This window comes from Argentina silus (genome assembly GCF_951799395.1).
Source record: "Argentina silus genome assembly, chromosome: 1".
NCBI lineage: Eukaryota > Metazoa > Chordata > Actinopteri > Argentiniformes > Argentinidae > Argentina > Argentina silus.
In genome coordinates this window covers 16,392,103-16,405,282 of record NC_139655.1, presented here as the reverse complement: position 1 = coordinate 16,405,282, position 13,180 = coordinate 16,392,103, and the positions used below count along the sequence as shown (strand labels likewise).

Sequence of the window (13,180 nt, the reverse complement as noted above, 5' to 3'; positions counted from 1 at the left end):
ATGGTGTGGGGAATGTTTTCTTGGCACACTTTGGGCCCGTTAATACCAATCAAGCTTTGCTTGAATGCCACAGCCTATTTGAGTATTGTTGCTGACCATGTGCATCCCTTCATGGCCCTACCCAGTATTAGTATAGTGTTCCTAATAAAGTTCTCAGTGAGTGTATAAGCATTCACTTGATGTTTACTATTATGAAACATTAAGCAGATTGGGTTGTATAGAATGTCTTAACATCGTGTGTGTGTGTGTGTGTGTGTGTGTGTGTGTGTGTGTGTGTGTGTGTGTGTGTGTAGTGACAACACTGTATGCAACACTGAATACATTCCATCAACACTTCTAATCATAGCACACACTGCAGTGACACCTTCTAATTTGATTGGCAGTGTTACCATTCTCCACCTTGAACGACAAGCCCTGAAAGCATGAACTTTATTTCTCTGATCTCTATACAGTAGCATTCCTCTCGACAACAACAACCACAGGCATCATCACAGTTCTCTTTTTTTTGATAATGAGGCGGTCAAGATACTCTCATTCTAGTTACCAAATAGTTATAATAATAAATAATAAGTAAATACTGGGTAAATACCAGCTGAAATAGTGCTGTAAAATAAAGGATTACCAATATTTCTCGGTAATTTCTGTCTTTTATTCATTAATTTCTCATTAATCTCTATCTTTCTCTCTCCTTCTACTTTCTCTTTCACTATCACTCTCCCTCTCTATTTCAATCGAATCTCAGTTTCCAGGGATTGCTTCCTCTTGCTTTTGTTTCCAAACTATGCACACATGGGGGGAAAGTTTTGCAGGGACACAATACAGCATTGTACATCATCCTGCAGTGGAGATGAATGGAGGGAAGTGCAGCCCCAAGATAATGAATTAGCAAATGAAGCTGCCTCTTTTGCCTTGGTCCCCAGTCAACTGTCACATCCCTCACGCTAATTTGATTGAGAACGCTTGGTGCATACTACAAGACCCACGCTCCTCTGCTGCAGAGGGGATGATCGCATCACAGCTCGCCAAAATAATGCCAATTTGTCTCCAGGATCCCTGTCTCAGCATATATCATTGTTATATCACTTAGGCTCATCATCATTGTTTCACATCAAAGCGGGCTGCTGTACTGCAGAAGGAGGGGGGGGGGGTTGGGGCTGGAGGCAAAGCACTTAACAATCCCAAACCATGTTCCCACACTGCAATTAATATGGTGCCGGGAGGACAGCCCAATCCTTTCGCCACAGAAACAAAAACAGGATTGATGAGAAAGAGCCCACTGAAAAAGGCACTGCCTGGCTGGCTGGCTGGCTGACTGGCTGGGAAGGAGAGAGCAAGACAGAGAGAAATTAGAGAATGAGAGAATGGGGGAATGAGATAGGGACAAAAGAAGATAGAGAATGGGGAAGAGAACCTGACTGAGCAGAGTTAAGATAAGAATGAGACAGAGAGAGGAAAAGATAGAGAGGATGAGAGAGGGAATGGGAAAACGAAATGGAGGGGATTGAGAAAAATAATGAAACAGAGAGTTATAATAAGAATAGGAGAGGGAGAAAGGAAGAGAGGAGAGAGAGACCAAGAGACAAGGAGAGAAATAGAGAGAGAAGAGTCAACAGAGAGAGAAAGAGATGGGTGAGAGAGAGTTGGAGAAAATTAGAGAGGGAGAGAATTACAGAGAAAAACAGATTAGGACAGAGTACCTTGTCTGCAGGCACTATTTTGTAAATCTCCTTGGTAGCCATTTTATGGGTTTCATTCATTAGTTAACTCACCGAGAGAAATATCACCAGTCACAGATAAAAACAACTTTCCCTCTCCGGTGATATTTTACCAGCAGTGACCTTCTGGCGTCACTGAGCTGAGTGTTAATCATGCAAAAAACAATCACAAACCGTTGGGTCTTTTGTCTGCACTCTTGTTGCTTCACCATTAAGAGTTTTACGACTTCAGTTGCTGGGAGTTGGAATGTGGATTTGAAAAAGGTTACTGTCCTATTAGTGACAATACTGTAACTAAGGAGCCGAAGACTTTCTGAGGGAAAACATTTTGGGTCGGTTTCGCAATCCCTGATTTAACCTATGATCAAGAATAATGCTTTTGATCAAGATGATATGGGCATACCTTGAAATAGTCCAAGACTATGACCTTAATTCAAGAAGTTCAAGTAACAGACTGTGCAGTCCAAATGTATCCAAGGTTATTCTGTTAATAAAGTCATATTTTTATATCTCATTAAACAAAACCAAAATAGGCCAATTGATGTTTTTCTTAAATGTTGGTTCGGGATCCACACACGCCTTTGATCTTACAACAAAAGTCTTGGATCTGTAGATGCAAGTATTTACAACATATTGAAAGGTTCCGGTCCTTTCTGGTCATTGAAAAAGGAACAGAGGCATGCACCAAACATCAGTTTTCCATGGTTGTCAGAGTGGTGATTAATATGAGCCATTTTCATATAATGAGGTGTTAAGCATTACCTGCAGCAAAGCCCTCATGTTTGCCTGGGAGCCAAAAATCACTGTCTAATTATACCTCGGCTGTCACTGTCACCTACCTGTGTTACACTGTGATTTACACTCCAGCTTTAACTTGCCCTTAGCCACAGATCTAGGATCAGATTAACCTATCACTGCTATTAACCATTAACCATTAGGGGGATGGATAAATATCTGACCCTGGCTCCCCCGCTCATGGGCAAGGACCACAGCCAGACCCTCTACACTTGCAGATACAATTTGCCTTCATGGATGGAGAAGTGTACTGTAGCTACTGTATGACGGCTCACCACCTCTAAGGCATACACAAACCAACTGGCTGTACCTACCATTGTGAGACAGAGAATAAGTGCCTGTTTAAGAAGTCATTTGTAGACCTCAGACCAGTTCTGCCACAGCGTCAAATCAACTAACTCTGTGTAATGTACCACTGAAACCTCATAAGCTTAATAGTGTAAGGCTTATGGTGACTGTTGGGATAGGGAAATAATGTCCAGCTGGTGTCTTTATAGTACCTGCGTAGGGGACAGGAGCATCCTTGTCCAGGGCCACCAGAGGAGGGTCCAGCAGGACAGTGTCCATGTTCTCTGTAATCACCCCATGGTACGACGTCTCAATCCAGGGCTTGTGTTTGTTCACTGTAGATAGGAGAGAGGAGGATAGAGAAGAGAGAAAGAAAGGCAGAGAAAGAAAGAAAGAAAGAAAGAAAGAAAGAAAGAGAAAGGGGGAAGAAAAATTTATATATACTGTAGTTAAAGTACTTTTACCGGTCCTAGGGGCTCATATGCTAGATATTGTTCATCGTTCTCTCTCCTCTGGCTGTGTGCCTCGCTCTCTTAAGGTAGCAGTCATTAAGCCTCTATTGAAGAAGCCAAACCTAGATCCAGAAACTCTTAAAATCTATAGGCCTATATCTAACTTGCCGTTTCTCTCAAAAATACTTGAGAATGCAGTAGCCCAGCAGCTCACTATGTTTTTGAAACAGAATAGCATATATGAGACCCTTAATGACCTATTACTGGCTTCAGACCAGAGCTCTGTGTCTGTCTTTGTACTTCTTGATTTAAGCACAGCTTTTCATATTCATCAATAATCATATTGTCCTTTGAGAACGATTAGAGAATATTGTTGGTTTGCGTGGTTTAGCGTTAGAGTGGTTTAGATCCTACCTAACTGATAGATACCAGTTTGTTCTATTAGATGAGAAAACCTCAGCTCCCTCTAAGGTCTAGTTTGGTGTCCCGCAAGGCTCAGTACGAGGCCCTTTACTGTTCTCTCTGTACATGCTACCCCTAGGCAATATTATTTGTAAGCATGGTGTACATTTTCACTGTTATGCAGATGACACTCAACTCTATATTTCGATGAAACAAGGAGAAGTACCATGGCTGGATACTTTAGAAGCTTGCGTTTCAGACATAAAAATGTGGATGGCGGGCAACTTCCTACTCCTCAACACAGACAAGACTGACATGCTCATCCTTGGCCCAAAGAAACAGAGAAACCTATCCAATCTGACGCTCAGTCTCGACGGCTGCACGATCACTCCTAGTAAAAAGGGAGTAAAAAACCCTGCTATCTTTCATTTGATACACATATGAAAACCATCTCGAGAATTGCGTTCTTTCTTCTCCGTAACATATCTAAGATTAGACATTTTCTGATGATTTAGTGATGCAGAAAAGTTGATTCACACGTTTGTATCCTCGCAACTTGATTACTGCTATGCGCTATTATCTACCTGCCCAAATTCTTCGCTGAAAAATCTACAACTAGTACAAAATACAGCTGCTAGAATCCTTACTTGAACTGAACAGTATGATCACATCACTCCAGTGCTTGGGTCTTTGCATTGGCTTCCGATTAAAGCACGATCAGACTTTAAAATTCTACTATTAGCCTATAAAGCCTTAGGTGGACTCGCTCCCTCGTATCTCGCCAAACTCCTTCAGCCATATAAACTTTCAGGTGCGCTTCGTTCACAAGATACAGGGAGATTAGCCATTCCCAGAATATCTAAGACTACGACAGGGGGCAGAGCATTTTGCTGCAGAGTACCCCATCTCTGGAATAATCTTCATGTTAAGATTCATGTTAGGGAGTCAGATTCAGTCTCAATTTAGTCTAGGCTCAAAATTCATCTCTTTAGTCAGTGTTACGACTGGTCTTAGCTCAGTGATAAACCATCCTTGCTGTCTCTGCCTGGGGGCTAGCTTGCTGGGTGGTTACTGGGTAGGGGTGCTGGCTCTGGGTATCTCAGGTACATGCTGCTGCCCCCTCTACCTCTCTAATGTCCCTCTGGCAGGCCGCCCATGACAGAGTGGATGCAATGTAAGCGGGCGCTGGCCTTATCCTTTAGATGTATTTTAGATGTGCCGGGGGCCTCAGGCCACCTGCTTTATGCTGATTCTCTCCTACTGTTTAATGTATCAGTTTTTCAGTTTGCAACAGCCTCTAATCTTGTGTTGTCCTTTTTGTGCTTATTTGTCCGAGGGGCTCTGAGCCACTCAAAACTAGACTCCAGTTCCTGAATTAGTCCATGCTGAGTCTACTCCACCCTATATCCTGGTCCTTGCCGCCCCACCCGGGTACCACCAGAAAGCTGCCCTTCACTATAGACCCCTGAACTCTTGCACCACACCACATTCCACATTCCACATTTAATTTAGTTTAGTGTTCAGCACCTGATCAGCCAGAGGAGGATGGGTCCCCCTGGAGTATGGTTCCTCTCAAGGTTTCTTCCTCTGAGGGGTTTTTTCCTTGCCTTACTCCTGGGGGTCTATGATTTGATGTTGGATCATATTGTTTGTATTGTATTTATTGTTTAGTATTATTTTTGTTGTGAAGCAATTTGTGACATATGTAATAAACACTATACAAACAAACTTGATTGATATATATATATGAGAGAGAGAGAGAGAGAGAGAGAGAGAGAGAGAGAGAGAGAGAGAGAAGATGACAGAAAGAGAAAGAGAGAATGGTAGACAGAAGAGAAAGTTAGAGAGCAAGTGAGAGAAAAGAGAGAGGAGGTAGAGGGGAGGAAAGGAAAAGAAAGAGAGGGGTTTGTCAGTCGGTTTTCTCTTGTAGAGCTCAGAACTTTGTGAGGTCAGTTTCTTCATGAAAAGAATAGCTAAACAACTCTCTCTCTCTCTCTCTCTCTCTCTCTCTCTTTCATCCTGAGGCATATGGCATCACTCTTCCTGCCAGTATTCCTGGGAAGCACACTCATTTATCTGATTTTCAGGCCTGGTGACATTGCTTTTGCTGGGTTTTCCCTTTTTTTAAGCCCCTTGCCGGTACAAAAGCTGTTGCAAGCCCTTGATCAATGCCAACAGCTTAACAGACATAAGCATAACCTGAAATTGCCCACAGGCAAAGAGCATTTGTGATAACTCTCTATTTCCTTTGCAAATATATAATTTTGTATCTTTGAGTAATATTTGTACTGCATAGTATGTTATTAAAAGTGTGTGAGGATGACATCACATGTCCCACCTAGATCACATGTCCCACCTAGGAATCCCACCTAGACACTGAAATATCCTCCCATCCTTCCACCATTTAATCATTTAATTGCATATGTGCATGTCTGAACAGGCATTTCATACTGTAGTTCACAGTTCATACAGTATGTTGATTAGCGCCTGGAATAAAGTAGCAGATGTGCTTAAATGGAGATCATTTGACGGTCTGTAAGGTTGTGCCATTAATGCACATCAGCTATTGTCGGAGGAGCTTGTATGGTTTATACTCAAAGTAGTTTTTATATTTCTAAACTTTTAATGTTGTTATGACTTTTTGGCACAATGTTTGGAAGGAAAATGAAAATCTTTATCAGGTAAAAGTAATGCGTTGTTTTTTTCACTTTGATTACACTTCATGTAAGTTAGCCAGATGTAAGTTAGCCAGATCCATACTGTAGTATTTTTCTTAAAAAATAGGAGTTTAATGTATTCTCCAGGGCACACCATTCCATGAGAATTATTTAAAAGTCCCTGGCTGTAGCCACTGACTATCATAGCTACCCAGAACTCAGCTGTTTATTCAGTACAGCAAAGCTCTATAGAGCCGACAATGTCAAAGGGAGGGGGTCCTTGGACCGTTGACTGATTGTGGTAAACAAGGATACATGGTTCTCATTAGGCCAATGAAAGTAAATGGGAAACACACAACAAATAGTCCTTCAAGGGACTTTTGGAAAGAAACTGCCCGACAACTACCTATCTTTCTAACCCTATATCATAAACAAATGTGTTTTCTACTGTAACTAACCTACTGTAACCTACTTTTCTACTGTAACTAGTCAAGTTGTTTCAACCTTCTGCTGAGGAGAAGCATGAATTTGAATGAAAGCGCACATGCTATGGACAAGACAATTTAGCAGCTATTTCTGTGACTCCCTAAAACCCCACCTCTCACCCCGTAAGGGCATTTCACCCTTCTATCGTGAGTCTGAGGTGATTCTCTTAAAAAAATAGAAAGTTAGCTAGCAGTAGCAACCTACACTGTGTTCAACTTGTGAATACTCAAAATGTGAATACTAGTGTAGTAGTAATGGTGCTTGTTTATCTTAGCTAAGTTGTCAACCCAGCCAGCGGACAGCAACTTCCTCTACGGTGGGCATTACTTGATGCTCTATGGAAAATGCTAACAGTGCACACTCTTTGGTGAAACCAATGGAGAGTCTAGCCACTGGCATGCAGGAGATGACTTTTAGATTAGTACTGACCATCCACAGTCTAATGATTCCCTTGAATCCTGACCAGCAATTACTGATGGAATAAATGTAATGCTTTCCTACTCTTCAATTTGCACATGCACATGCACATGCACATGCACACACACAAACACACACACACACACACACACACACACACACACACACACACACACACACACACACACACACACACACACACACACACACACACACACACACACACACACACTTGACAACCTCAACACAAATTTCACAATCTCTTGTGAAAAAGTTTTCAGTTTTCAATAATCTGTAAATATAAAAAAAAGATTTGTGAGTAAATGCTCTCAAACAAACATCACAATGTGTGAATAAAAACGAAAGCAGTGACAAACATCTTTCCAAAGTTATGAATAAAAGCATTGCATTGCGTAGATATACAATCATTTCACTGTATTTTGTTTTGAAGGGTTATTCTGTGAATTTTGGAAAGATGTTTGTCACAGCTTTTTTTTTTATTCACACATTGTTACGTTTGTTTGCAAATGTGAGAGCATTTACTCACAAATCTTTGTATATATTTACAAATTATTTTGCATTTATTGAAATAATTTTTACACATACAAATCAAGAGGTGTTTGTTTGTGAATCATAAATGATATTTGTGCTTTGTTGTTTTTGTTTACGGATCATGGTACACATTTGTGATTTATGCTCCTTTTATTTATAATAATTCTATCAGTAATCTATCTCCATACTTTTCACCCTGCTCCAGAATATTCTCTGTTCTACTCAATTTCTCTAGCCCTGTCTAAATACTCCTTTGTTCCCTATTTTCGTATTTCTATCCTTTTTCCTCCCTTCCCATTATTCCATCAAAAAGGACTAGAAAGGACTGCAAATATGTTATCACTACACTGTGAGTGAAAGTTATACCCTGTACACTGATGATCTCTATGTCATTTCTAAATAGGGAGGGAGACAAATGAGAAAATTTATGAAAAGTGATGAAATGAGAGATGAAGAGGTATTCTATGTGAAGTGCACTTGGACTTCTACTATATCATTATCTTCCTCCAGTGGAATGAAGGCAAACTTCACAATACATAAGGAACCCTGATCATAGAGTGTACCCTATGCAGCCTTTTCCTTCTGTGTGCATGTATACTGTATTACTGTTCCACTTGCCCTGGTATTAGGGAGTACAGACAGACACAGCAGAATCGGAGTGTGCCGCAGTGGAGCAGATGCCTGGCCTCAGTCTGGGGCTGCAGTGAGACGTTTGGGGCTGCCATTGACTGGTGTTAGTCTTAGCGTATTGGAGTGGTATTACTACCTATGGATGGCCATTTCAATTTAGAGCTAACACTCTTCCCTTTATCACCTTACATATTGGATGTTAGTGTGGTACCTCTCAAATAGGCCTGTAAAACGAGTAAACATTTGGCAGTGAAACAGATCATTTCCAAAATGGCCAGCATGAACAGCACACTGTACACATTTTAAGCAAAGAAAGGAGAGGTGCAACTCTGTAGCAGGGAAGGGCCTGGTAGTTTTCCATTAGTCATCTCCTAATGCTTCCACTGATGTGGGTTAGGGATGTTTTTCCATCTTAAACAGGGTTAGAAGTGTCACTGAGTGCATATGCTCTCTCTGTAATGCCTGAGCCATTACCCAGAGGACAGCTGTGGTCATTATGCAGCATTATAGAGCCCTGTGATGGGGCCTAATTCACTCAGTATAAGATACTGACTGTACAGTCCATGTCTTTGGTGCAAGCCAAATCTGAAATGACAGTAACATTTATTTTGTAGCTGCACTATTCCTTTTGGCTTTCCCATGAATCATATCATATTCGATCATCTTTGTGATCATCATAAGTATTATAAGCCACTTTGGTTTCATAAGCCACTTAGAAGAAAAATATTTTTTGTATCATAATCCACTTTGAAGAATCAGATTCAATGAAATATGCACTGAGGAAAACATGCACTGCAAAAAAACCATATTGCTCCAGCAGGGAATTAGGGGGTAAAATGAGAGAATAATGCACATGGCAGGGAGAGAGAGAGGGGAGAGAGAATGAGTGAGGGAGAATCTATAGCATACAGCTGGGAAGAGTATATTGTTTTTTAAAGTTAATTATTTATCCAGCAGACAAAATAATTATTTTAACATTTTTAACCGGCTAATAAAACCCTGTTGAGCAGAGGGAGTGAGGGGAGTGCGTGCAAATCTGTGGCGACCTTGTGGTGCCCTCCTATAATGAGAGTCCCAGTCAGCATTCCAACAGTTATTAAACCTGGAGACACACACACAGACACACACACACAAACACACAAACACACCGGGTGGATGGATAATTGTACAGCATCCCCAGAATGATGCAACACTATTAATCTGTGAGCAGATGATAATGCATGTGCAAAGTTGGGCCCTTAACCTGGGCATTAATGAACCATGCACAGATCAGCAGTGTGGGAGAGAGAGGGAAATGGATGGAAGAGTGAGAGAGCAGAGGGGGAGAGACAGAGATGGAGACAAACAGAGAGAGGATGTTTTTTAAGAAAATCACATACTATTTCAACTGCTGATCAACAAAGCTGTCCTAGGTAAAATATCAGTGGTCACCAGTAACAACTCATAAACTAAACTATCATTTTTGGGCTTTAACGAAACATCCTTTACATTCCAAAGGGAATGCAGCATTAATAGTGATATGCATAGGGGAAAGGGATTATGGTGCTGTCAGTAAAGCTGTTGGCCTCAATGCTGCTGAAGGGGCAGAGTGAGAACTATAAAGTAGCTATGAAAACAGCTGATAACTGCTGCTGGTGAATAGAGCCCATCTGAGTGCAATAATGTATCATCTAGCTATAGTAGTTCTAGTAGTTAGTAAACCTTACACATCAACCTTAACCTGCTCTATAGGTGGGTGTTTTGGACTAGTTGGGATTTAGCAGACGCTTTATGGCATTTAGCAGACGCCTTTATCCAAGGCGACTTACAACAAATGCATTTGTCTAAGTAGTAAGTAAATCATCTATCTATCAGTTATCATAAGAAAAAGTAATCTATGCTAGGACCAGGGGCTATTGTCATCCACACAGAATCACATGGAGAGACAAACTAAGTACAGTCAGTTAATAGTTGTAAAGTGTTAGCACTATTACCAGACATTTTCAAGATCCACAATCCAATGTCTCTTTATAGCCAGTACTAAGCTAAAGCTAACCCAGACAGACTGGTGTCAGTCCCAATACTGAACAGGAGCATTAGCACAGAATTACTCACTTCTATAGTATAGTACGGTGACATTTGACTGACTGATACAGTCCAGCAAAAACAGTAAGAACTGACTAATAGGAAAAGAGTAATTACTCGTATTGACTTACTTGACGATACTTGCACATAAAGCAGAATTTAGCCTGTTGGCAGAGGCCTGAGGGTCATGTTCATTAAGCCCAGTAATGATGTTTTCCCCATTCTGGCTGCTGCTCTGAATATCTACAGGGACACATAGATATTAGCCAGTGTTGTTCTTCTTAAATACTTCATTAAAGAGGCCATAAACTCTGGTTGTTATCAACAATGAGTCATAAAAACTCACTGTGAAGACAATTAGTTTAGGGAGATATTGAATTAATTTACTTTATAAGCAAGTTATAACAGTGAGAGGGTGGCTCTACTTTCGTAAATGTTCTTCTCGAGACGTCACAGTCCACTTTGCTGCCAGCAAAATCAAAGAAAGGCTGGAGAGATATGTGCCATATGGGAACAGAAGATGTCTTATGAGAACATTGGGGTATATGAGGACCGTGTGTCTAGGATATCGGACGAGTGCAACTGGACAGGCTTGTGACTTTAACAGTCCCTAGGCCCCAATTTGCTTCTGCTAAAGAGCGCTGTGGACCACTAAAACCATGTGCAAAGACCATTTTGGTATGACCAACAGAAACTTTGCATCAATATTGGTGGAACAGTAAACGGGAGTGTTCAGAGGGTTGGCAAGGGGAGAGGGACAATTATCCATTCAATGTTCAATAATTACCAATATGCAAAAATAGACACTTACTTGATCATAACAGGCACAGCAGTTGTCAGGAATAATCCATCATACCATCAGTACATCCGCTACAAAATATATTTAAGTAGGCCTAGTGCATATTCTCGCATTATGAAATTCTTTATTCCCTAAAACATTGAATGACCAATACTTTACATCGATCACCTCTGCGCTCTGTGCCAATGAAATCATGAAATAATGAAATCATGCAATCGTGCATGCCTTTGAAATCAATTCAAATAGGACAATATCTTAAACATTGTATACTGTACAGATTACAGGAAAATATGCATACCTACTTCATAGAAAATACATTTGGAGAGCCTTTACGCACAAATTAAAAAGATGATTTTTAGAATTACCCTGAAAGATGTCAAATTCCATGATTCCGCATCCTGACTTTCCTATGTATTTCATTCTTTCTTTCTTACGTTCAATATTATCCACTATTGCCAGGGACCCGTGACAGCGTTTACAGAGAGAAAACTAAAAGCAACTGAAGTAAGACTAAACCAAAGTGGCAGTTGATAATGGTTATGACTGGGGGTTGTGAGCGATAATGGAGAATATAGCTGGTGCAAATGATACAATACTGTATGAGAAAAGTTGTGATAGGTTCAGCGCTTGGAGACTCTCAGGTTGAATTTGGCGCCCTCTCTAGGCTTGCTGTGTGGTTAGATTAAATTGGTTGCCTACAACTATAGCTATGGTAATTGTATTTGATAAAAATATAAATAATTATCAGAGCCTCGATCAGACAATGGTGAAATCCTGATTGGCGAGGACAATTGATATCATAATTTTCATTTATCCCCACCCATTCATTGCCAGAGACCTGCTCTCGGCCTCTACGCTAACTGAAACTTTGTTGAACAAAATTACCAATTTAGCGGCCCTGGCCACTAAAAATGTAGTGTTGGGCAACGCTCTATAGCAGAAGCAAATTGTGGTCCCCTATCTCTAATAGAAAAAGCCTGAAGAGAGCAGAAAGGGAAAGTGAGGGCGCAAGACTAATACTGATTTAACTCCTGTGTGAGAAGCCTGAGCTCCACTCTCTTTACGAGAGAGAGAGAGAGAGAGAGAGAGAGAGAGAGAGAGAGAGAGAGAGAGAGAGAGAAAAAGTGAAGCAAGGCCACACACTCACACACACACTCAAAGTATGCAGGTTTCATTCCAACACGTCAGTGTAAATGTATTGACAAGTGATGTGGATATCAAATCAATTTTATGGAATTCAGTGAGGTTTGAAACCCAACACCTGCATGCACAGAGGAGCATCACAACTGACTTGGAATACCACAGCTTTACCATATACTGTAGTGTGTACTGTAGAGTACAGTGTTGTCTTACCACATGAAAAGAACTGCTGAAATTAATCTCATGTGTGTTCTTAAGCATTTTAGTGAAAACATCTACTGACAAATAACTAAATGTTTAACCATTAAATCATACTTATCCTACCACTTTGTGTAAACTTGCATGTTTAGCAACCTTGCCCGAGACCTGAAGCTTAGCTCCAGCTGCTGTAACTTGGCTGCTGTTCAGTGGGCTCATGGTCTTTAGACACTCAAACAACCGAGGTTCGATATCTGATCAGTCACAGAGGCAAGAGGAAGTTATACTCATGCACTACACATACTGAACCATGAATGGTTAATGGTTGTAAGAGGTTTATACGTTTTGAATGTTGAATGTTAACAGGGAAGCATATGGCTTGCTTTTCAGTAAACGTGATTACAAATGGTTGAAATTAATGTTAGTTACAAGTCAGTCTCACTCTTGGCCGCTTAGCAGCGCTTAGTTTCATGAAGATTCTCTGTGTCTAAGTATTTGTCTAACCACGTTCTCTCTGTGCTACAGGACCACTTCCCGGTTTCTATCTGCCTGCCAGCCTGCCTGCCTGTCTGCCTACCCTACCTG

The 13,180-nt window shown here is 40.8% G+C and overlaps 1 protein-coding gene across 1 annotated transcript in view; it reads right to left on the bottom strand.

Annotated features, from left to right (window-relative positions):
- Window positions 1–13,180, bottom strand: part of clstn2a (calsyntenin 2a) — a gene marked incomplete at its 5' end in the record, with an annotated part of 133,870 nt that overhangs the window by 61,687 nt on the left and 59,003 nt on the right. Inside the window, one exon of the mRNA XM_083684835.1 lies at window positions 3,011–3,133. Within this exon, the coding sequence (XP_083540961.1) occupies window positions 3,011–3,133 (123 nt within the window). The remainder of the gene's footprint in view (window positions 1–3,010; window positions 3,134–13,180) is intronic.